Here is a 22,417-nt window from a genome sequence, read left to right on the forward strand (position 1 = left end):
TATCAACATATTGAAACAGAGGTCAGGTGAATATTTGTTGGCTTGGATGGTCAGAATGTTCGATGGAGGTGCTACAGGCCTTCTAGTATATACGACAGATTCTGCTAGGTTTTTACCTTTGTCTAATGATTTTCAAATTCAGGAGACCCTGCGTGCAGGTCCTCCACACGATCGTAATGGTGATGAACAATTATCTCTTTTGCAATTGACTGCACAGGGATGTAATCACAAATATCCAATCACGTCAGACTGGCCGACTAATGATAAAAACTGGTATACCTTGAAGAAAGCTGTTCAAAGAATAGGCAACATGCTCTGTAGGAGGCTATTCATCTTGATACTCCTGAACATATGGGAATGTTACATTTGTCCGTCTCAGCTAGAAATTCACTTATACGTACAGCCCCTCAAAATGTTATAATGACATTGTTAGTGGGAATGACGGGAAGAGACACTGATTCAGTGGTTGAGGCGATTAAACAACTATCAGATTTAAGTGAATGGGAAAAGCCCCAAAAACAGTCATGAGAGGGAGAGTCGATCTGAAAAACGTACTCCTGGCAAAAGGTTCGATAGCAGAGATTCACGCGTATCCAAAAAAGATGTTTTTGGCTTTACTGAAAGATGGCGTCACTAGAGAAGAAATAGATGGAATTCCAAAACATGACATGTATTTATTAGGATGGGAAAGAACGCTATAAACAAGTAAATCAACAGGACTTGCATAAGCCAAAAGATGATTTGGATCCTTTTGTATCGTCACAAAAAGGGGGGGGGGTGAAGAAGAGCTCCCTCAGATCTCGATACCCTCCCAGCCAACTTATGCTGATCTGAGAAAAATGGTGAATGCATTAGCAGAGAAAGAATTGAAAGGCATTCATTTTAAAGATGAATAGGATATTGGTCAAGCTTCAGTGTCAGCAGCCCATATTACAATAGACAAACTCATGTTAAAGTTACATTATTTTGGCATACCGGCAATATACAGGAGGTTTGTACTTTAACTGATACTGGAGCGGAGGCCTCTTTGATTCACAGAAACCCGTCCAAATGCAAGGGTAAACATTTTATGATTACTGGATTGGGTGGTAAAGAAACCTCAGCTGTACAAACTAAAATTGACATGAAAATTGGGCATTTGAAAAGAGGCACTTATCAAGTACTAATCGTTCCCTTGGCAGAATACATTATTGGTTTTGATATTTTGGAGGGTTTGACCCTAGGTCTAAGAGGCAAAACATCAATTTGGCATAAAAGCTTTTACTTGTTCTCCAGTTACCCCCTGTGCAGGTTCTGATAGCAACTAGTGTCCATGAAACAATATCGTATTCCGGGTGAGCGAAAAGGACATTTCAAACACTATCAAAGACTATGTTGATGCGGACGTATTACGTTCCGCGACTACTGCCGGAACAATCCAATCTGGCCTGTTAAAAAGCCCGATGGTAGCTACAGGATGACAGTTGATTACTGCGAATTAATCAAATAAACTCCTCCATTGGTGCCTACGGTACCTGATGCTGTGACGTTAATTGAAAATATACAAGGGCACCCGGTATGCAGTGTTGGATTTGGATAACGCCTTTTGCAGTATACCGATTGTAACTGAGTGCCACGGGAGACAATACACGTTTAATCGTTTGCCTATGGGCTATATGCATAGTCCGACTATTTGTCACTGGCTGGCGGCTGAACAACATGTGGATGAAATCCCATATCTGATGTGCAAATTGTGCACTACATTGATGACACACTAATTCAAGGCAAAGATTGTTATCATGTCTGACACTTAGATGGAATTGTGAATGTTAACATGTGCCTAACTTAGAGGTGAAATCGTGAACATTAGCCTAAATCGCAACTATATGGAATTGTCAACAGGTCCCACACTTCACAGTAGCAGGTGCCTCACTTAGTTAGATTTGTGAATGTTAGCAAGAGCCACACTTAGATGAACCAGTGAACATTGCCTTGGTCACATCTAGATAGAAATGTTATTGTTAACATGTCCTTCACTTAATGAGTGGAAGCATATGCCACACTTAGATGAAATCATGAGTATTACCCGAGTCGCATCCCGATAAATGCAAATGTTAGCATTGCGAACATTAGCCTGCATCTCATCTAGATAAAATGGTATTGCCAGCATGTCCCACACCTAGATGGGATTGTCAACAATGGCATGCGCCGCACGTGGACGCAATCATGAGCATTAGCCAGAGTCGCATCCTGATATAAATGTGAATGTTAGCATGTGCCACCCTTCGATGAACCCAGCAACATTGCCTTGGTCGCATATAGATAGAAATACGATTTCGAACATGTCCCACACTAAGATGGAATTGTGAATGATTAGCATGTGCATCACTTAGTTGGAATTTAAATGGTATCATGTGCCACACTTAGATAAAGATTTAGATGTGATATACAAAGAACAGTAGCATGTCCCACACCTAGATCGAATTGTGAGTGGTAGCATTATGTCTCACTTAGATGGAATTATGAATGGTAGCACGTTCCACTTAGATGAATTTGTGAACAGTTGCATGTCCCTCACCCAAACGCAAGTGTGAATGGTAGCATGTGCCACACTTGGAGATTAAATCGTGAACATTACCATAAATTGCATCCAGATGGAATCGAATTGTCTGCAGGTTGAGTCGCATCTAGACAGAATAGAATTCTCGGGCTGTCCCAAACTTAGATGGAATCATGTGTCACACTGTACTGTGCCCTCCTGTTCCCCATGCTGTTGCTATATATCCGCATCCACCCCCAGATGCTATAACCCCAGCCTCCGCTCTCTGTATGTTTGTCTGTATCCGTATCCTCATACATATCTGTAACCCCATATATACCTGTATCGACCCTGTCGCTATATATCCGTATTTCGCTATGTATGTCCCCACCGTCCTGTCCACGTGTCTGGTCTCTGGCACTTCTTCAGAGAAACCACCAGATCACACCACTACGCTTACTCTCTACTATACACCATCATTCAACTAGAACACAGCTATACCCCTGATAATTCGGCCTAGCTGTTCACTTACGAATAAAACCCCACGATCACTTCATCACCCTAATAAAACGCAGCTAACTGAGCACATTCCAGCCCGGCTGTTTACATAGGCGTCCCACAGGCCTAACGCAGCCAGAACCCAGTCTGAGTGGCCACCCACCAGACAGCACACATCAAACTGATATCTTCAGCACCACACCCATCGCTAGAATCCAGCTACCATCCAACAACTACACCAGCGGCACACATATCTGGTGCACCCATGCACCATACGACACTATCTCCCTCTACTGATGAACTACGGTGCCGGAGGACGTTCAACCTACCAGCGCTTTGAGATCATACCAATGATATATAAGGCGCTATATAAATGCCAAATAAAAAGATGAGCAAAATGTGCTCATGCATTTAAGCCTCATCATGGAAGGTTGGCGCAAAGAAGGGTGGGAAATAAATGATGCCAAGACACAAGGTCCGGCAGAGACGGTTATTTTTCTAGGAATGCAATGGCATGATGGACATCGTGAAAGGGTGCCTAAAGCAAAACTGAAAATTCTTGAATTTCCCCACGCAAAAAACTAAAAAACAAGCACAATTTATTGGTTTATTTGGATTTTGGAGGCAGCATATTCCACATTTAGGACACATTTTGGCACCTCTTTATACAATTATACGTAAAAAAATATACATTTTTATGGGGTGAAGAGCAAGAGATGGCATTTAAATTGGCAAAGAGTACCATTCAAAAAGCGCTCGATTTATGGCCATTGAGGGAAGGTGAAGTTGAGTTCAATGTTTCTACTCAAGATTCCTACGTGGATTGGAGTCTATGGCAAAAGCAAAAACGAGTACCTTTGGGGCTTTGGAGTAGGAAATTACCTGATGCAGGCGATACCCCTTTGGAGAAACAGCTGTGAGCCTGTTATTGGGCTTTAATAGACACTGAACAGATGACTGTGGGTCATGATGTAATTATACGACCAGAAATTCCTATTATGCAGTGGGTGCTTAGTTCTCCTTAGACACACAATTGGGCATGCTCAGGAAACTAGTGTGATCAAATGGAAATGGTAAAGACCGTGCCAATCCTGGTAAGACAGGCGTGGCAAAGCTACACGAACAAGTGGCAGGAGTGCCGCCAATTGATCTTGAACCAGAGGATGAAAAATCTGTGGACAAATCTCCAGTTACTTGGGGGATCCCATATGGAGAATTACCCATTGAACAAACTGAACATGCCTGGTTTACTAATGGAGCAGCTAAATATGTAGGGGATCGAGCGATATTGGAAAGCGGTTACATACAATCCCAAGACAAAAAAGGTGCTTACTACACCCGGAAAAGGAAAGAGTAGCCAATTTGCAGAACTATATGCCTCCTATCAGGCATTAAAACAGGAATCGCCTGGTACCCGTCAGATTTATACCGATTTGTGGTCTGTTGCTAATGGTCTGGTGGTTTGGCTGCCGACTTAAGAATGGATGGAAAATTCACAAAAAAGAACTGTGGGGTAAAGAAATATGGCAAGACATTGCTGACATGTTAGTGCATACTACTGTTACTGTATTTCATGTAGAAGCACATTGTGCAACAGATTAATTGGAATGATGGCTCAATTATGTTGCAGATGGACATGCAAGAGTTAAAATGATGGACTCAAAAGCTGAGGAAGAAGACGGAGGGAATTGCTAAGTGGGCCCACCAGAAGAGTGGACATCTCGGAGAGAAGGCTACTATCAGGTGGGCGCAAGACAGGGGAATCAATATCCCCTTTAGAAATAGTGAAAACTGATTTTACAATGCCCTATATGCCAACATCAGAAGCATCTGTCTATTGATATGATATGGCATTTATAACACGCCTATACACAAGTGTTTCAAGGCGCGACGAGGCAAGGGGGGGGACAAAGGAAAGAGACAACGATCCTACTAGGCCCAGTGTCATTCAGATAACGCAGGTGCAAGGGCAGGAGGAAAGGGAGAAGTGCAGGAGGAAGGGAGAGGGGAAAAGTACAGTACATGGGATAGTAGAATAAATAAGATAAATAAAACGGCCAGCTGGTGGCAAGTGCAAGGTAAGTGCAGAAATAAGTGCTGTCAGGGGATTGTAGGGATACAGAAAACAGTCCCCAGGTGCAGGGGTTGCCAGGGAGGCAGTGCAGGTGGGCAACTGGTGGGGCCTGGACCCATGTTCAGAGGGTGGCCAGGTAACCAGTGCAGTTTCTGTCAGGAGTTCAGCAGGGGAGAGGCAGAGAGAAGGCAGATGCAATGAGGAAGGTTTTGAGGTGCTTCCGGAAACCGGAGATGGTTCTCCTCAAGTTTCAGGGAGGAAGGAAGGCTGTTCCAGAGGGAGGCCTCTGCCGAAGAGAGAGATCTACCACCAACTTGTTGCTTGGAGAAGTGACTGACCCTGAGGGAGTTGGAGGAGGATGAGCGAAGAGCTCGAAAAGAAAGATATTTAGGAAGAGAGAGTTGAAGGTATTGCGGCCCAAAGCCCCAGCAGGCCTTGTGGACAATACAGAGGGTTTTGAACTTAATCCTCGCAGTCACTGGGAGCCAGTGCAGAGATTTCAGCCCTGGGGAGACACGATCCCTGGGCTTGAGGCCAAGGACAAGTCTTGCAGTTCTGTTTTGGATAAGTTGCAGAGGGCGGAGAGTAGAGGTAGGCAGATTTAGATAGAGGCTGTTACAATAGTCTAGCTTAGAGAACCAGGGCTCTGGAGACAGTGAGCATCTGGGGGGGAAGGAGAGGAAAGGAAGAATACATCTGAGGAGGTGCAGCTGGTAGTGTGACTTCTTAGAGATGTGAGGGGAGAAGGAGAGTGTTGCGAGTATTCCTCACATAATTCATGGCACATTAAAGCGTGGGAAGTTACCAGGTCAAATTTGGCAAATTGATTAGATTAGCCCTATGCCTACAAGTAAAGGCTGTCAATATGCATGTACAATTTTAGAGTCATACTCAGGCTATTTAATGGTCTTGCCTTGCAAGAGAGCTATTCAATGGAATACGATTAAATTACTTGATCGGTTGGCTGTATATTATGGTATCCCCTTACAAATTCAAAGTGATAATGGCTCCCATTTTAAAAGGTAAAATGGTCATGGATTATTGTATTGAAAAAAGGATTGAATGGATTTTTCACGTCCCTTATCACCAGAAAGTATCTGGTGTGATAGAACGCATGAACGGGTTATTGAAACAACAACTGCGCAAAATTGGTGATGGTACTTTGCGGAGCTGGCGCAAACACTTATCTGAAGCTGTCCAAATTTTGAACAACCGTCCTATTGCTAACAGTGAAAATCCATTAATGCGTATGTTAACACTAGCTTTGCGAATGAATCCAAACCGTGCACATGAAACTTAATGGGAAACATCTCTGGGCGCTTTGGCTCCTTATCGCACCACTCCGGAGTCTGCAGGGGTGGATTCACATGCTAGAGAAGAGATTGCCTACAGCCTAAGGGTATTGCTGTGATTGATACCGGTATTGGTGTACATATTGCCCCTGCATACATGGGTCTAATTGCTCCAAGATCGGGATTGGCCCTAAAAAGGTATCCAACTATTGGGCAGTATAGTTGACGCAGATTATCAAGGCATCATTAAAGTGATTCTTTTGACTAGTGGTGAAAACATGCTACCCATTCATAATGGAGACCGAATTGCACAATTGATTGTGGTACCGGTTAAAATATCCATAATTACTAAAGGTGAACCTCCCACGACATTGACTATTCGTGGGAATAAAGGGTTTGGTTCATCTGACACAATGGTTCCTGGTGCAAAAGTATGGGTTGAGAAACCTACTGGTCCGCCCTGACCTGCTGATGTAATAGCATCCGGAAATGATCAACTTGTTTTAGTTATGGAACCTGGAAAATCCCTGCTGACAAATGTTATTTATGTGAGTGATGTACTTCACTGATATCTTCCTTTTTTTAAACTGTCTTTTAGATCCTAAGTGTATTTAGAGCCTGTGTGAGGCACATTGGAGTCCTTTCGGGAGAGTCCGGGTTCATATCGGAGGATGTGGCAGACTACTACATTTTGCAAGTGAAGCGTGGCATCTGGAGGAATGATAATTCACCGCCTATTACCTACGCTTGTGAGGATGCATCTATTGCTGCCTATCCGATTGCATTCTTGAAGCGATGTGAGCATAAAAAAAAAGTCTTGCCTTTGTCTCTTCCAGAAGTTCCTACTCCTCCCCCCGCACACCCCCCAATCAGGGGTATTCTGCTCTAGTAAGACAACCTGGAAATTTTTGTATCTCTTTGGCCCAAAAAGTACTTCACATTTCGCACTTTTGCTTGTCGGATGTGCACAGTTCTGCAGAACTAATTTCTACTTGTTTAGTGGCCATTCCGACACCCACGTTTGTGTTGAAACACATGTTTGGAACATTGCACAATGACTCTTGGTGCAACATTCGGATATTTAAAATTCGTTTTCAGTATAGGAGTATGTTAAATTTTGTATGGATACATTTCATAAATATATGACGTTTGTTATCACACACGACATTGCTCCTGCTGACGTTTGTTATAGCATGACATGTGATGCTACATATAATCAAAAAATGTCAAAATAAAATTGGATAAACAATTGAAACGTACTGATTTTGAAAAACAATTGTGTACAAGATCTATTGAAACATGCACTGATGTTGCCAATGATATGATATGCAACTTTACTTGAAACATGTTAAATTTCCGCCTTGTTGGTTATTTCCTTGTGGTAATTTTTCTTATTCTTCTATTCCTGCTAATACTTCTTTCTGGTGGCTCCTGAGCTTTGTCGCGGCTGGGTTTGATGATGTACACATTAACACCTGCAATTACATGTTCTGTACGTGCTACTTATCATACCTTAACTCCTGATTGTAATTCTGATGTACATTTACTCTCGGAGGCTGAAGTGATTGCTTCAACTGTTTCTTTTATTGGCGTTTGGCTGCAGGTACTTCTAAAACCATGATTAAGCTTGCTTGTTTTAGTAGTTAAAAGGCTTAATGAAACTTCACAAGCGTTAACTGAATTAGACAATCGACATTTTAGAAAAGCTATTCTTCAGAATAGGGTGGCTATTGATAACATAACTTAGGTTGTGACGCAATAGAAGGCATGTGTTTTGCTTTAGGTGATCATTCCCGCTCTATTGCAAAGCATATTCAAAATATTAAGGGTCTTGATGCAAAGGTATCACAAGATCAATATGAAAACTGGTGGGAATATTTATTATCCTGGATCCCTGAATCAATGCGTTCAGCTTTATTTTGAATTTTTGGTATTATAGTTTTGATTGGTCTTTGTATTTCATGTATTCCTAATATATGGAGAATGATTGGTCTTCTTCTGAACAACATACCGGTTATGCTAGTTGCGTATTCAAGGGGTGGAATGTAATGCTAGTGTGTAAAATGCGAGCCAGAATAACATGGTGTCGATGCGCAGCCATTTTGAACACTCATCTACCATTGCAGTAATAAAGTCTGCGCTTCCGCGGGCCTCACAGAACGAACAAGTAGCAGGGAAAACAGAGCAAGGTCACAGATATTTTGCAAGCGGACTGACTACAGAGAATAGTTATTGTATTGTCCAGTGAAGGACGAATACAGAAGGGGAGTTGGAGTGCGCTGCAGCTGCACGATAAGGGTTCTGGGAATGCATGCAAGTAGAGAAGTGCTGGCTTTTTCCACTTTCAACTGGATTTTTCCACCCTTTGTCTCTTCGACTTGTGATCTGCCTTTCAGCCGAGGGCAGAACGCATTCTGGAGGGGGGTGGGGGGGGGGGGGGGACATGACCCATAGAATAAAAGAGGGCATCACGGAAAAATGTTGTTGGTGTTGAACCCCGGGTGTTGCAGTCTCGCCGATAGGGAGGACGCTCCGCTTTAGACCCCGTTGATCCTAGCGATCTCTTCGTCTACCTGCTGAGGGACTAAGCAGTGTTAGTTTGCTGGCCAAGATGAAATTTCTCTGCCTCACGGATCACGGTGATGCAATGTGTATTCTAATCCATCTATCTGTACATGTTTGAATGTATTCATGTTCTATTTGTTTATTAGTTATTTGATATTAATAAACTGCCTATAACAAGCCATATGGTGTGTGTATCTCTTCTGCTAGTCTGAGTCCAATTATCTGTTATTGCGAGAAGTAGCTGGGGAGACTTAAGTGTTTGGGTTCTTCCCTTATAGCCAAATAGAGACAATCCCACCATGTCCATTGCAGAACTGTCAGAAACCATGGGGTCCATACAAATGGCGGTGGAGCATGGAATAAACCTTGAGAACAAAACATGACAAATAGAGAAAATGGAGAAACAGTACAGACTGTGCACAGGTAAAGCTGGCTACCAAGTAGAATTCGGGTGTCAACAGGCAAGAAATATGCAGACAGGATGGGCCAACAGTATCTAGGAACAGTCAAAGCAAGAGCTTATATAGGGCCTGTGGCACAAGGCAACGGAAAACGACCTGCCAATCAAAAGAGCCCACAAAATTCCAAAAGCTATAAAATGTTTTTTTTTTAAAAAACAATTTTAACTGCATCCTAGACATCATACCAAACTGGAAAAAAGTGTAAATATTTGGAGGGGGCAGGGGAAAGAACCAGTCAACCCTGCCTTCTTTCAGAAAGCCCCCATTAGGGAGATTTATCATTTGTATGCTTCAGCCCTTCTCCCAGTGAGACCTCCAGCACTTCTTGCTGGACTTCTGGACCCTTTTCTTTAAATCCTGAATGAGTGGAGCCTTTTTACCATCAATCATTCATTCTTTTAGGCTCTGTCTTTTGGCACTCTATTCTTTGTATTCTACCTGTACTATGGAGTCTGTCTGCTCCATAGCTCTTAAAGGCATCTTTGTTTTTACAAGTGCAGCACACAGCTCCTTACGGGCAGTGTTGCTGGGGACGCGAAGGGTCCTCCTTTGAGATTCTTTTTCTATATCAAGTAACAACAGTTCTTAAGGATAGTATTACTCCCAAAACTCTATAGCCTGAGAGAATGCCACACACCACCTTCAGTGGAGTGCGAAAGGGATACGTAGTATCCACCTTCTCTCTGCTCTGGTGACTTTTTAGTCACAAAGACAATCACCTAGTTATGGCTGGTGGAAGGTGACGTGTTCTACCAACTATTGTGTATTTTTTATACCGTAGGTTATGTGCATAGCCTCGGTAGTGCACAATAGGGTCACCCAAGTACCAACATGGGGCCTCCCTTTTTTCGCCATTACTAGCGTGGTAGTTCTTTGTAAGCCCTCCTACCATTATGGGATGGGGATGTCAGTGTGTGTGTTTTGCCTTTAGAGGGAACCCAGGCAGGAAGTGGGGGGGGGGGTGAGTCTTCCACCCCCCATCATTTGTCTACCAGAGTGCCTGAATAGGTCCAGCTCCCACAGGGTGTCTGGCTGTCCTGATTGTATTTATGTAAAATGCTGAGAGAGATTGCAGAGGAGTGTGTGCTGCAACTGTATAAAAGATGAGGCTTCTGGAGTGAAAAGCAGTCGACCACTGAAAACTGAAGTAACCGAAGAAGACAACCAGAGATGCCTGCAGACCCTTTGCAACAACGTGAAGCAATGACTACTGACCAGACCCAGTTTTCTGTACAACAGAGATGCTCCGAAGAGGACGACTCCTTCCCTCTGGTTGGTGGGAAAAACCAGCTCCAAGAAGAACTTTGGAAGAAGCCATCTCCCGAGGTCCTAGGAGTTTCCAGAGCTGCGGAACCACAATACCAGGAGACCTGCTGCCTATTTCGAGTGTAACGTCGTGGAAAGGACAAATCTTTATTGAACCCATAAGTACACTCCAAAAAATCTGATACAACTCGCCCAGACCCACTCATCAGAGTGTGGGACTGCAGGAAGGGAAGAAGATTGATCAGGCGATCCGTGTCCTTTGTTGGTGCTTCAGAAAAGGCGCCAAAACTGCAGTGAACCAAGAGGTTGCCGAAAGTCATGCTACAGATGCTCCCTCAAGACTGTTGCAGAGAGATCCAGTCTATTGTCCTGCCTGCAGTCACCAGACCAAGGAACCCGGAGGTCTGGTCCAGAGCTGCAACATTGCTTAGCATCCAGCATGACCATTTTCTTCGAACCTAAGGTACTGAGGGAGTCGCAGCAGAGCGTTGGAGCTCAAGTAGAGGTGTCCAGGGAAACCCTCTCTTACCTCAGACACAAGCCGCTGCTTGTGTCGCCTTCCAGTCTGTTTTAAGGTCTCCCTTGTTCATCGTTAGCTTACTGCTTCAATAGCACTAGAAACTGGAAGAAATCCACAGGAACTCTTCGTAATTCCCTGCTTGTGAAGACTTCAAGCTGTCTCCGAACTGCTTTTAGCTCGGATTGTTTTTGGACTTGAAAGACTTACTATGCGAAGAAACAGTCTCTTGAACCCTGAACTAAGCCTTATGTTCACTAACCATTTTCGTGCCTTTACTATATGGTTTTGCAGAGTAAATGCATTACTGTATAAACGGTTGAAAACCGCATGAGTGCGCAATAACCAATATCGTCCTTTCCCTGTCTAACGTTGCTACAAATGTAACCGTGAACAAACATAAAAGTGAAAGTGCCCTTTGAAGTGTTTATCAAGTATTCCTAAACTTACTAGTATAAACGTCTGAAGTATTTAAAGTGATTGTGGCGTAAATACAAATGTAAATATAATATATACTTTTTATATACGTGTAAGTGCTTCTTTGCTGCGCCCATCTAAGATTCAGTGTACTTACCTACAGCGCACATCTTCCTCTTAAGATAAGCCTGACTGCACTGCCACTCTACCAAGGTCCCGAGTTAGTACAGACCAATACTAAGTTTGGGGGATGGGGGGGGGATATCTACAAACCACTGGGATAGCTTACTAAAGTCTTACTGCCAGTAGCACCCGCCTACACCGCCATTTGTAGTGCAAATAGCTGCTTATGGGAGAGACTGTTCCTTCCTAGTTCCATGACATCTCCCAGCAAGGACAGTTAACAGTTTGTTCCATATGACAAGCGCCTCCCCATCTCTGAAAGGGACAGCCACTAGAATTAGATAAATGATGCATACTTTTCTTGCCATGGTTAATTTTTTTGTTCCCGGACATATTGCAAATGTAAGATTGCTGTGCTGCTGGACAGTCCAGCCTGCACACACGGTCCGCATACTTCCCGTCACCATCCCGCAACCACAGTAGCACCTCTTGGTCAAGGGATTGTGCACCCACCTTTGTGGGGGACTTCTAGGAAGCCACACCATCTTTTATTGCTACTTCGCCTCACTGCACCAACCTCCCTGTGAAGAAGGCCTGCACGGTTTCAGCATCAATCTGAAACTGAAGATATGGAGCTGCCTCACCACCATATGAGGGGAACGCAGGAAATGTAATTTGGCCTTTGTGCTGTGCATGAGGGGCTTCAGACTTGTGGGGGGACAACTGGGGTAGACTTCTGGGAAAAATAAAAAATAAAAAAAGCCCAGGGTAGGGACCAGAATCCCAGATTTCTGTACACACACCATGTGTTGCAATGGCAGGTCCAAGTCCCCTAAGGCCCACCGTATGTCAATGAGTGAAGTCCCGATTCTGCCCCTCGCCTCGTCTACCAATTCCCAGATCATCATCGCAAAGAGGTTGCAATACACCAGGGAAGAAAAGAAAGAAAAGAAAACAAAAAAGAAGAAGGAGGGGGAGGACTGATACTAGCAAAGTAAGAAAGTTAAATGGGAGCCATCTGCCGAGTCCATGTTTTGTTATGGCTTTCATGCTTTCTACTGCAAGTCACAATTTCCTACATGTGGCTTAAAAATATAGTCTGCTGCCATCATCAACCCATCAAGTTATCCAAAGACGGCTCCCTGCATCAACATACTCAAATGTTATTTTCCAACACACATTACACATACCAAGTAAGCCACCCACACATGGCAACGGAATACTGCTCCCAACACAAGAACACTATAGCTTGACTAACACAGGACCAATGCACCCTAGAACCACCAGCAAAAAGGGCCCCTCTGGAGAGACAAAAGCTTGTAAGATCGACAAAGAATACCTCCATAAGTATCCCTGCGCGCAGAGCTCAGGGTACTTCTAGTCTGTATGTACCGGTATGCACACATCAACAAACCTATCTTGCATTTTCCCCTCTCACCACTAACCTAACCCCAACCCCCACTTTTTCAGGACCACCTGGGGACCATGCAAATGCAGGGGTCGAAATTAAGATTTCATGAGCAGAAGCTAAAACTTACTCCTGGGTATCGAGCATCACCTAATAGGCAAGAACTACCCCCTAAAGAACCAGGAGGTAGTACATAGCGTGACACAAACTAACTTTTTTCCATTCGAATGTTAATGTGTCTTGTACCTCGCACGGTTGCCACTTGCGTGGTCTCTTGGCGTTCTGGTGGGTCTGCAAAGAAAGGAGGATTTCAGGGTTTGTTAGTGGGATCGAGAGGGAGAAGAGCAAGAGAGCTTTGATGTTATGTTGACAGCTTCAGTTCAGAGAAACCAGTCACTGAGCGCTCGTGCGTTTTCGGTCAGTAGACGCCACGTGGCGCTGGAGGTGTGATTATATGTGGCTTGTTTCATATCGAGTGTTATGAAGTGTGTGCTGTTTGTATTGCAGTGGTTGGGTTTAGTTCAGGGTTTGAGGGTACGTATGCAGAAAGGTGAGTATTTAGTAAGGTTGCTTAGTGGCAATACATTTCCAACACCCAACAATCCCTCCAAATGCAATACATTTCACACCCCCAACGAGTGTAATGCCTTTCCCACCCCAGCAATCCATTAAAGTGAGACACATTTGCTGTCCCAAACATTCCATCCAAGTGCAGTATCGTTTCTGCCCCCCAAACAATCCGACTAAGTGCAATGCATTTCGCACCTGTGGCAGTTCATCCCGGGTGAAATAGCACACCAATCCCCCTTCAAAAACTATAACTCAGAACTGTCCATCCAAGTTTGATACGCTTCCCTTCCCAAACATTCCAAGTTTGGTGTACATCCCGTCCCCAACTGCCCACCCAAGTGTGGCACATCTCAGCCCCCCTCCTCCTGCCCCCAAGGCCCTGGCAATCCATCCCAGTGCGACACTTCCCCTCTCCAAACAATCCATCTAGGTGCGATGCATTTCCCACCCCACAATCCATCTCAGGGAGCCGAATTCTGCATGCTACAGATGTTACATAGTGCCCGTCTCCGGGCACTGCAGGGAGTGCTTAGCTATATTATTATATGCGATGCCGAATGTGGATAACCTACACATACAGACTTGGTGAATGTGGCTTTTTACACAGTTAGGCTATATGACAGATAAGGTTAACCTATGATAATAGGCTAAATGCTGGTAGGTGTATAATATCAGGTAATTCGAGTGGTGGGTTTTGTGTACTCGCCATTTTTCTGGTAGGTTTCTCTCGTTGGGTTGTTTTGATGGAGGTAGGTCCCTTCGGAATGTTTTCGATTCATGTTAGGTGTGTTAGGTTAGTCACTGGTTTGTTGGGGTTCCTTTCAGTGCATTTGCTCATTTTGTGGTACGTGGATATTGTTCAGGCATCTTCCTCCTCTTCAGAGCTGAAGAGCAAGGTTTTTAAAAGTTTCCTGAATTTTCGATTGTTCTTATTTCTTTCAGGGGTGGGGGTTCAAGAATTTTACGCCTATGCAAGAGAAGGCTGATTGATCCTCGAAGCGACTTCCTCGTGTAGTGTTTAGATTCTAGGCAGATGTCGTTGCTGGATCGAAGTGTTCTTGCTGGTTTTTAGATGGCGATTTTCTTTTGTATGAATTCCACACCCTGACCGTGGATTGCTCTGTGTGTTATGCACATTGTTTTGAAGGGGATATATTTTTTGACTGGGAGCCAATGTAGCATCCTGGTGTGCTGTGGTCTCGTTGGTAGAGTTTGAGGAGAAGTCTGGCGGCTGCATTCTGTATTCGTTGTAGTTTCCTCAGCAGGTATTCTGGCATTCCAATGTATACGCTGTTGGCGTAGTGTTTTCTGGACATGAGGGAAATGATAGCAAGGTTTTGTTGCGTCAAGGTAAAAAGGTAGTATCTTTTTGATAGTGTGCAGATGGAAGAAGCATTTCTTAATTATGGCGTTGACGAGTGGTGCTAGTGTTAGCTTGCGGTTCATTAGGATTACCAGGTTTTTGACTATTTAGGATGATTCTGATGGGGTTCCCAGTTCTGGCCGTTTCCGTGGTGGTTAGGTGAAATCATGATTTCCTTTTTGTCCTGGTTAATTTTAAAGGTTATTAGTGTTCATCCATTGGTACAGTTCTTAGAGGCAGTCTGTTAGTGTTGGTTTCTACTCTTCATCGACGTTGATTTTGTAGATGATTTGGATATCTGCGTAATTGTGGCATATGAGGCTGTATTTTTTTGAGGAGGCCGTTTAGGGGCATCATCAGACGTTGAACAATAATAGGGATAGCGAGGAGCTCTATTGCACTCCACGGTGCAGATTTGAATGGTTTAATACATATTGTCTCTGTTTTACCGGATAGGAAAGATTTAATCCATAGGAGTGCTATGTTGCTGATCATTATATCTTCCAAGTCTTTTGACGAGGGCTTTACGGTTGACAGTGTCGAAGGCTGCAGAGAGATCAAGTAGTATCAGTGCTGAGTCTGTGTGGTCTTTAGGTCGCCCCATATAGAGAATAGTGCCGTCTCTGTTCCTCTCATGGGTATAAAGCCTAATCTAATAGCTGGTTGTTTTCAACATGTTCCAGTATTTGTTAGTCTCTGTTAGTTTTGCAGAGTATGGAATGTTTGAGATAGGCCTGTAGTTAGAGAGGTCATCAATATCGTCAGCCGTATCTTTGATGAGTGGATTGATACAGGTTTATTTGAAGGCATGTGGTACACTTCCCGCTGAAAGCGACATGTTGAAGTTGTTTAGGTAATATTCTGATGGTGTTCTTTGTGCAAGGATCGCTATGTAGATGTCTGGTGGACAGGAATCAGCTGCCTTGTTGCTTCTGTTCACCAGGCTGATGCAATTTTCGGAAAGAGGTTCAGGTCTGTGGGTTGGTTGAAGTGAGCGGACAGTCTTACTTTGTATGATCTGCTGTATGTTGTTGATTTTATTCTTTAAGTGATCTGCGAGATTGTTGCATAGTTTTTGAAATGGGATTGGTGTGTTATTGCACCCGGGAAGGTTTCTTATCTTGTTTATTATATTGAACAATTATTTCATTATAAACAGTTTGTTACACTTCTACATGGGTTTAATGGGTCTTTGTGTGCATTCTCAGATACAGAAAGTTAACAGCACATTGGTATGTTTGCATGGCACCAGTTTGCCTCTGGGGCCTAAAGTAGCTCAAGGCAGATGTTGGTGTCAAGCTAAGCAGGCCCTCCTGAGCTAGAAGCTACATTACAGCGCAGTAGGTATAAATCCCAGTAGTATAGCCACCAATCACAGGGTGCATGTCAGTGGCCACTGGTCTGCCCACATTATATCCCCACCCTTCCCATCTAGCAAGAACAACCTCGCCCACTGCCTCTCAATGATGCCAGCCTGGCCCAATGCCTCTCAATCATTCCAGCCTCAACCAAAGCCTCTCAATCAATCCAGCCTCAGCCAAAGCCTCTCAATCATTCCAGCCTCACTCAATGCCTCTCAATGATGCCAGCCTGGCCCAATGCCTCTCAATGATGCCAGCCTGACCCAATGCCTCTCAATGATGCCAGCCTGACCCAATGCCTCTCAATCATTCCAGCCTCAGCCAATGCCTCTCAATCATTCCAGCCTCAGCCAAAGCCTCTCAATCATTCCAGCCTCAGCCAAAGCCTCTCAATCATTCCAGCCTCAGCCAAAGCCTCTCAATCATTCCAGCCTGACCCAATGCCTCTCAATCATTCCAGCCTCAGCCAAAGCCTCTCAATCATTCCAGCCTCAGCCAAAGCCTCTCAATCATTCCAGCCTCAGCCAAAGCCTCTCAATCATTCCAGCCTCAGCCAAAGCCTCTCAATCATTCCAGCCTCAGCCAAAGCATCTCAATCATTCCAGCCTCAGCCAATGCCTCTCAATCATTCCAGCCTCAGCCTCTCAATGGTGCCAGCCTCAGCCTCTCAATGATGCCAGCCTCACCCAATGCCTCTCAATGATGCCAGCCTCACCCAATGCCTCTCAATGATGCCAGTCTCACTCAATGCCTCTCAATGATGCCAGCCTCACTCAATGCCTCTCAATGATGCCAGCCTCACTCAATGCCTCTCAATGATGCCAGCCTCAACCAATGCCTCTCAATGATGCCAGCCTCACTCAATGCCTCTCAATGATGCCAGCCTCACTCAATGCCTCTCAATGATGCCAGCCTCACTCAATGCCTCCCAATGATGCCAGCCTCACTCAATGCCTCTCAATGATGCCAGCCTCAACCAATGCCTCTCAATGATGCCAGCCTCACTCAATGCCTCTCAATCATTCCAGCCTCACTCAATGCCTCTCAATGATGCCAGCCTCAACCAATGCCTCTCAATGATGCCAGCCTCAACCAATGCCTCTCAATGATGCCAGCCTCACTCAATGCCTCTCAATCATTCCAGCCTCACTCAATGCCTCTCAATGATGCCAGCCTCACTCAATGCCTCTCAATCATTCCAGCCTCACTCAATGCCTCTCAATGATGCCAGCCTCACTCAATGCCTCTCAATCATTCCAGCCTCACTCAATGCCTCTCAATGATGCCAGCCTCACTCAATGCCTCTCAATGATGCCAGCCTCACTCAATGCCTCTCAATGATGCCAGCCTCACTCAATGCCTCTCAATGATGCCAGCCTCACTCAATGCCTCTCAATGATGCCAGCCTCACTCAATGCCTCTCAATGATGCCAGCCTAACTCAATGCCTCTCAATCATTCCAGCCTCACTCAATGATGCCAGCCTCACTCAATGCCTCTCAATGATGCCAGCCTCACTCAAAGCCTCTCAATGATGCCAGCCTGACCCAATGCCTCTCAATCATTCCAGCCTCACTCAATGCCTCTCAATGATGACAGCCTCACTCAATGCCTCTCAATCATTCCAGCCTCACTCAATGGCTCTCAATGATGCCAGCCTCACTCAATGCCTCTCAATCATTCCAGCCTCACTCAATGCCTCTCAATGATGCCAGCCTCACTCAATGCCTCTCAATCATTCCAGCCTCACTCAATGCCTCTCAATGATGCCAGCCTCACTCAATGCCTCTCAATCATTCCAGCCTCACTCAATGCCTCTCAATGATGCCAGCCTCACTCAATGCCTCTCAATGATGCCAGCCTCACTCAATGCCTCTCAATGATGCCAGCCTCACTCAATGCCTCTCAATGATGCCAGCCTCACTCAATGCCTCTCAATGATGCCAGCCTAACTCAATGCCTCTCAATCATTCCAGCCTCACTCAATGGCTCTCAATGATGCCAGCCTCACTCAATGCCTCTCAATGATGCCAGCCTCACTCAAAGCCTCTCAATGATGCCAGCCTGACCCAATGCCTCTCAATCATTCCAGCCTCACTCAAAGCCTCTCAATGATGCCAGCCTGACCCAATGCCTCTCAATCATTCCAGCCTCACTCAATGCCTCTCAATGATGCCAGCCTCACTCAATGCCTCTCAATGATGCCAGCCTCACTCAATGCCTCTCAATGATGCCAGCCTCACTCAATGCCTCTCAATGATGCCAGCCTCACTCAATGCCTCTCAATGATGCCAGCCTAACTCAATGCCTCTCAATCATTCCAGCCTCACTCAATGGCTCTCAATGATGCCAGCCTCACTCAATGCCTCTCAATGATGCCAGCCTCACTCAAAGCCTCTCAATGATGCCAGCCTGACCCAATGCCTCTCAATCATTCCAGCCTCACTCAAAGCCTCTCAATGATGCCAGCCTGACCCAATGCCTCTCAATCATTCCAGCCTCACTCAATGCCTCTCAATGATGCCAGCCTCACTCAATGCCTCTCAATGATGCCAGCCTCACTCAATGCCTCTCAATGATGCCAGCCTCACTCAATGCCTCTCAATGATGCCAGCCTCACTCAATGCCTCTCAATGATGCCAGCCTAACTCAATGCCTCTCAATCATTCCAGCCTCACTCAATGGCTCTCAATGATGCCAGCCTCACTCAATGCCTCTCAATGATGCCAGCCTCACTCAAAGCCTCTCAATGATGCCAGCCTGACCCAATGCCTCTCAATCATTCCAGCCTCACTCAAAGCCTCTCAATGATGCCAGCCTGACCCAATGCCTCTCAATCATTCCAGCCTCACTCAATGCCTCTCAATGATGACAGCCTCACTCAATGGCTCTCAATCATTCCAGCCTCACTCAATGCCTCTCAATGATGCCAGGCTCGGTAGCTGGCTTTTACTCAGCGTACCCCCTGCTCCTCCATTCCACATTCTATCACTGGCTCCCCGAATGTGCTCATTGGTGCATCAGCACTATCACGTCCCCCGCAGCACAGTCTCCGCGTTACCCCAGGATCTCCCACGTCGACCCATCTCCGCATTGCCCACTGATCTCTGCCACCTCGCCCTGCCCTGTGTGCAGCACTGCACCCCGCCCTCCTCTGCCCTCCCGCTCCTTTATTCGCATCCGCTTCACCTTCTTCGATTCGCCGCCCCCGGTGAGCCTCGCCTGCAGCTTCTCCACCGTTTCCAGTACCCCCCCGGCCGCCATCTTTAGCTCTGGCCCTGCCAGAACAGGAAGTGACTTCACGTACGGCCGCCCAGTCCATCGAGAATGGCCGCCATCTTTCTTGTGGGCACTTGGACCTGACCCAGAAGCGGAAGCGGCAGCTGACCTTGTTTGTTTTGGGCATTAACCAAATGGTGACTATCTCTTCCATGGCAAGAGTCGCCATCTTGCCCGCGAGCCGGAGTCGAACGCGCATGCGCGTGTCACAGGCATGTCCCCATGGAATGTTCATAGTAAACAAACCCACGCAGCCCATTTCCACTAGTTTTCATCTATACGACACAGTCGACTTCAAACCCCCTTGGTAACTGAACAAAAATGCATAATGCACTTGGGCTCATGCCCTGTGTGACAGTTACATTTAAGTCTTTAATTTGGCTCTGATTTTGCACAACCCTTCTGAATCGTCAACAGCAAATAATGAAAAGTGTTAACTTATTACCTTAGTAAAAATAATATAATAACGTTCCTAAGGTACACCCAGGTGTTTCCAAAAAATATCAAGTTTATAAAAGGCCATGCTCTAGGATTACCAAGTTTATAAAATGGTTTCGCAGTACAGCATTAGAAGACCTTTGTGGTGCCTCTGGTGTGTCACCCCTCCTGGGAGCAGTGCTCTGGTCACATGGTGGTGACCATGGGACCTAAATAATAAAAGGGACCAGCCAGTTCTGGCTCGTCAGTCCATGCAACCTTACTCCTGCCTGCTGACTGCAGCGCGATGCTATCTCTATCGCCATGCTACGGAGCCCCTGCTGGGCAACTCCAGCACCGATAGCCTGGGTGCCCCCAGGCCACTGTCTGGGTCTGTGTGATCACGGCCCATCAGGGTGACCCCTGCAACCACGTATGGTGGGTGCCCCCCCACACCACAAGCTGGCTCATGTGCCCGTGAGCCAGCCCGCTATAATGCATCAAGGAGAGTGAAGGAATGCGATGACAAGGTAAGTTTAAAGTGAATACTTTAATCCCACGGAGCTCCCCGGAGCCCCAACACAGCGCTGACTATTTTAAACTCTCTCCTAACCGTTCCCCGTTGGTCACGCGGCTCTCACAGCATAGAATTCAGAGAGCGCGCGATACCAGCTCGAGGACAACATTCCAAGACTGAACTCTACAGAGAGCCTGCTGGGTGCCCCCAGCAAAGGTGTCCTGTGCCCTGAGCCCAGGATAGCTTGTCTGTCCAACCGGGTGATCCTGATTTCTGATGTGTCCCGCTCCAGTCCCCCGAGAGCGGGACACCACAGTGCCATTTGCACCCCTCTTTCTCCAGTATCCACTTTAATAGCAACATGAGTGGCATAGTGTACTGGCCTTGAATGAGACTCTACGCAGGAGGAGGTATAGAGGGATTTATTCTACCACAGTTACAATTGCATAACCAAGCCAACTTGTCCTCATGTGAACATTGCAGCCTTGCAGGGGAAAGCTGCTATGAGGCACTGTGATGCTGGAAATGCATTGGAGGGACAGGGCCTCCGTATCCTTGCTCTTTACTGTTTTTATCGTGTTCTGTTGTGTTTTCCGCACAGGAGTTCATGTGGGACTCCTGGCGGAGCAGCTCTCTCCTTTGGTTTGGTGTACAGGCACATGTGATACCCTTATGGCACCCATGGGTAGGGGTACAACCCTGAGCCCCTAGTGTATGTTTATGGGCACCTGTGTGTGGCCCACAGAGCAGGGAATGGGCTTGTAGCAGCTCCATGCTGAATTTGACAGTTGCTCTGAGTATCCTCCATTTTGGGATACCCAGGCCCTGCCATTGGAATCAGTTGATTCTTGATAGGAAACAAGATGGCCCTTGTGGCCTCTTGCTTTCTATTGCCTGTTACCTTGTTTTCCCAAAGTCCTGGGAAGCCCTGGCTCTGTCCCTTCCCCCTGACTGGATGTTGTGTGGAAGTTCCATATATGTTTGTTTGTTTGTTTGTTTGTTTATTTATTTATATTACGCACCAGACCCAAGGGTATTCGGGCGCGAAGGCAAAAAGAGGGTTGTTCAGTTTAGGTTACAGGTTATAGGTTAAACATCATGGTACAGCTACGGTTACAGTGCTGTTGGTAAGTATTGACAAAGAATCACAGTGTATATACAGTAAGTTTACAAGAATGCTGGTATTATTACAGAATCATGGGGATATATACAACAAGGGCGCGGGTGTTGGCGTCCTGCGAAGGGACTCTGTTTTAGCCCAGGAGGGCCACCGTATTCACAGAGGGGAGGCCACGCCCCCTCCTTATTTCTTCTCCTTATCATCCCCGCAGGGCAGGAAGCCCGCGGGGAAGCAAGGGCGCGGGTGTTGGCGTCCCGCGAAGGGACTCTGTTTTATCCCAGGAGGGCCACCGTATTCACGGAGGGGAGGCCACGCCCCCTCCCTATTTCTTCTCCTTATCATCCCTGCAGGGCAGGAAGCCCGCGGGGAAGCAAGGGCGTGGGTGTTGGCGTCCCGCGAAGGGACTCTGTTTTAGCCCAGGAGGGCCACCGTATTCACGGAGGGGAGGCCACGCCCCCTCCCTATTTCTTCTCCTTATCATCCCCGCAGGGCAGGAAGCCTGCGGGGAAGCAAGGGCGCGGGTGTTGGCATCCCGCAAAGGGTGTTTACGGACCCATGGAGGTGTACCTTCAGGACTTTGTCTCTCCAACCTTGAGGCGGCGCAGGGTCGCAGTGTATAGGAGGTGAAGAGGAAGGCCCGGCCCGGATCCGC

General features: G+C 46.1%; 1 protein-coding gene and 1 long non-coding RNA gene across 2 annotated transcripts in view; one reads left to right on the plus strand and one right to left on the minus strand.

Moving 5' to 3' along the window:
* Positions 1-8,737, plus strand: part of LOC138502982 (uncharacterized) — a 129,287-nt gene extending 120,550 nt beyond the window's left edge. The window contains exons 2-3 of the long non-coding RNA XR_011279559.1: positions 4,647-4,759; positions 6,981-8,737. This is a non-coding gene — a long non-coding RNA (uncharacterized lncRNA). The remainder of the gene's footprint in view (positions 1-4,646; positions 4,760-6,980) is intronic.
* Positions 1-19,770, minus strand: part of ELOA (elongin A) — a 190,321-nt gene extending 170,551 nt beyond the window's left edge. The window contains exon 1 of the mRNA XM_069622389.1: positions 19,622-19,770. Coding sequence (XP_069478490.1) covers positions 19,622-19,696 — 75 coding nt within the window. The 5' untranslated portion in view covers positions 19,697-19,770. The remainder of the gene's footprint in view (positions 1-19,621) is intronic.
* Positions 19,771-22,417: the final 2,647 nt, after the last annotated feature.

This window comes from Ambystoma mexicanum, chromosome 11 (genome assembly GCF_040938575.1).
Source record: "Ambystoma mexicanum isolate Mex_15411 chromosome 11, UKY_AmexF1_1, whole genome shotgun sequence".
Classification (NCBI taxonomy): Eukaryota; Metazoa; Chordata; class Amphibia; order Caudata; family Ambystomatidae; genus Ambystoma; species Ambystoma mexicanum.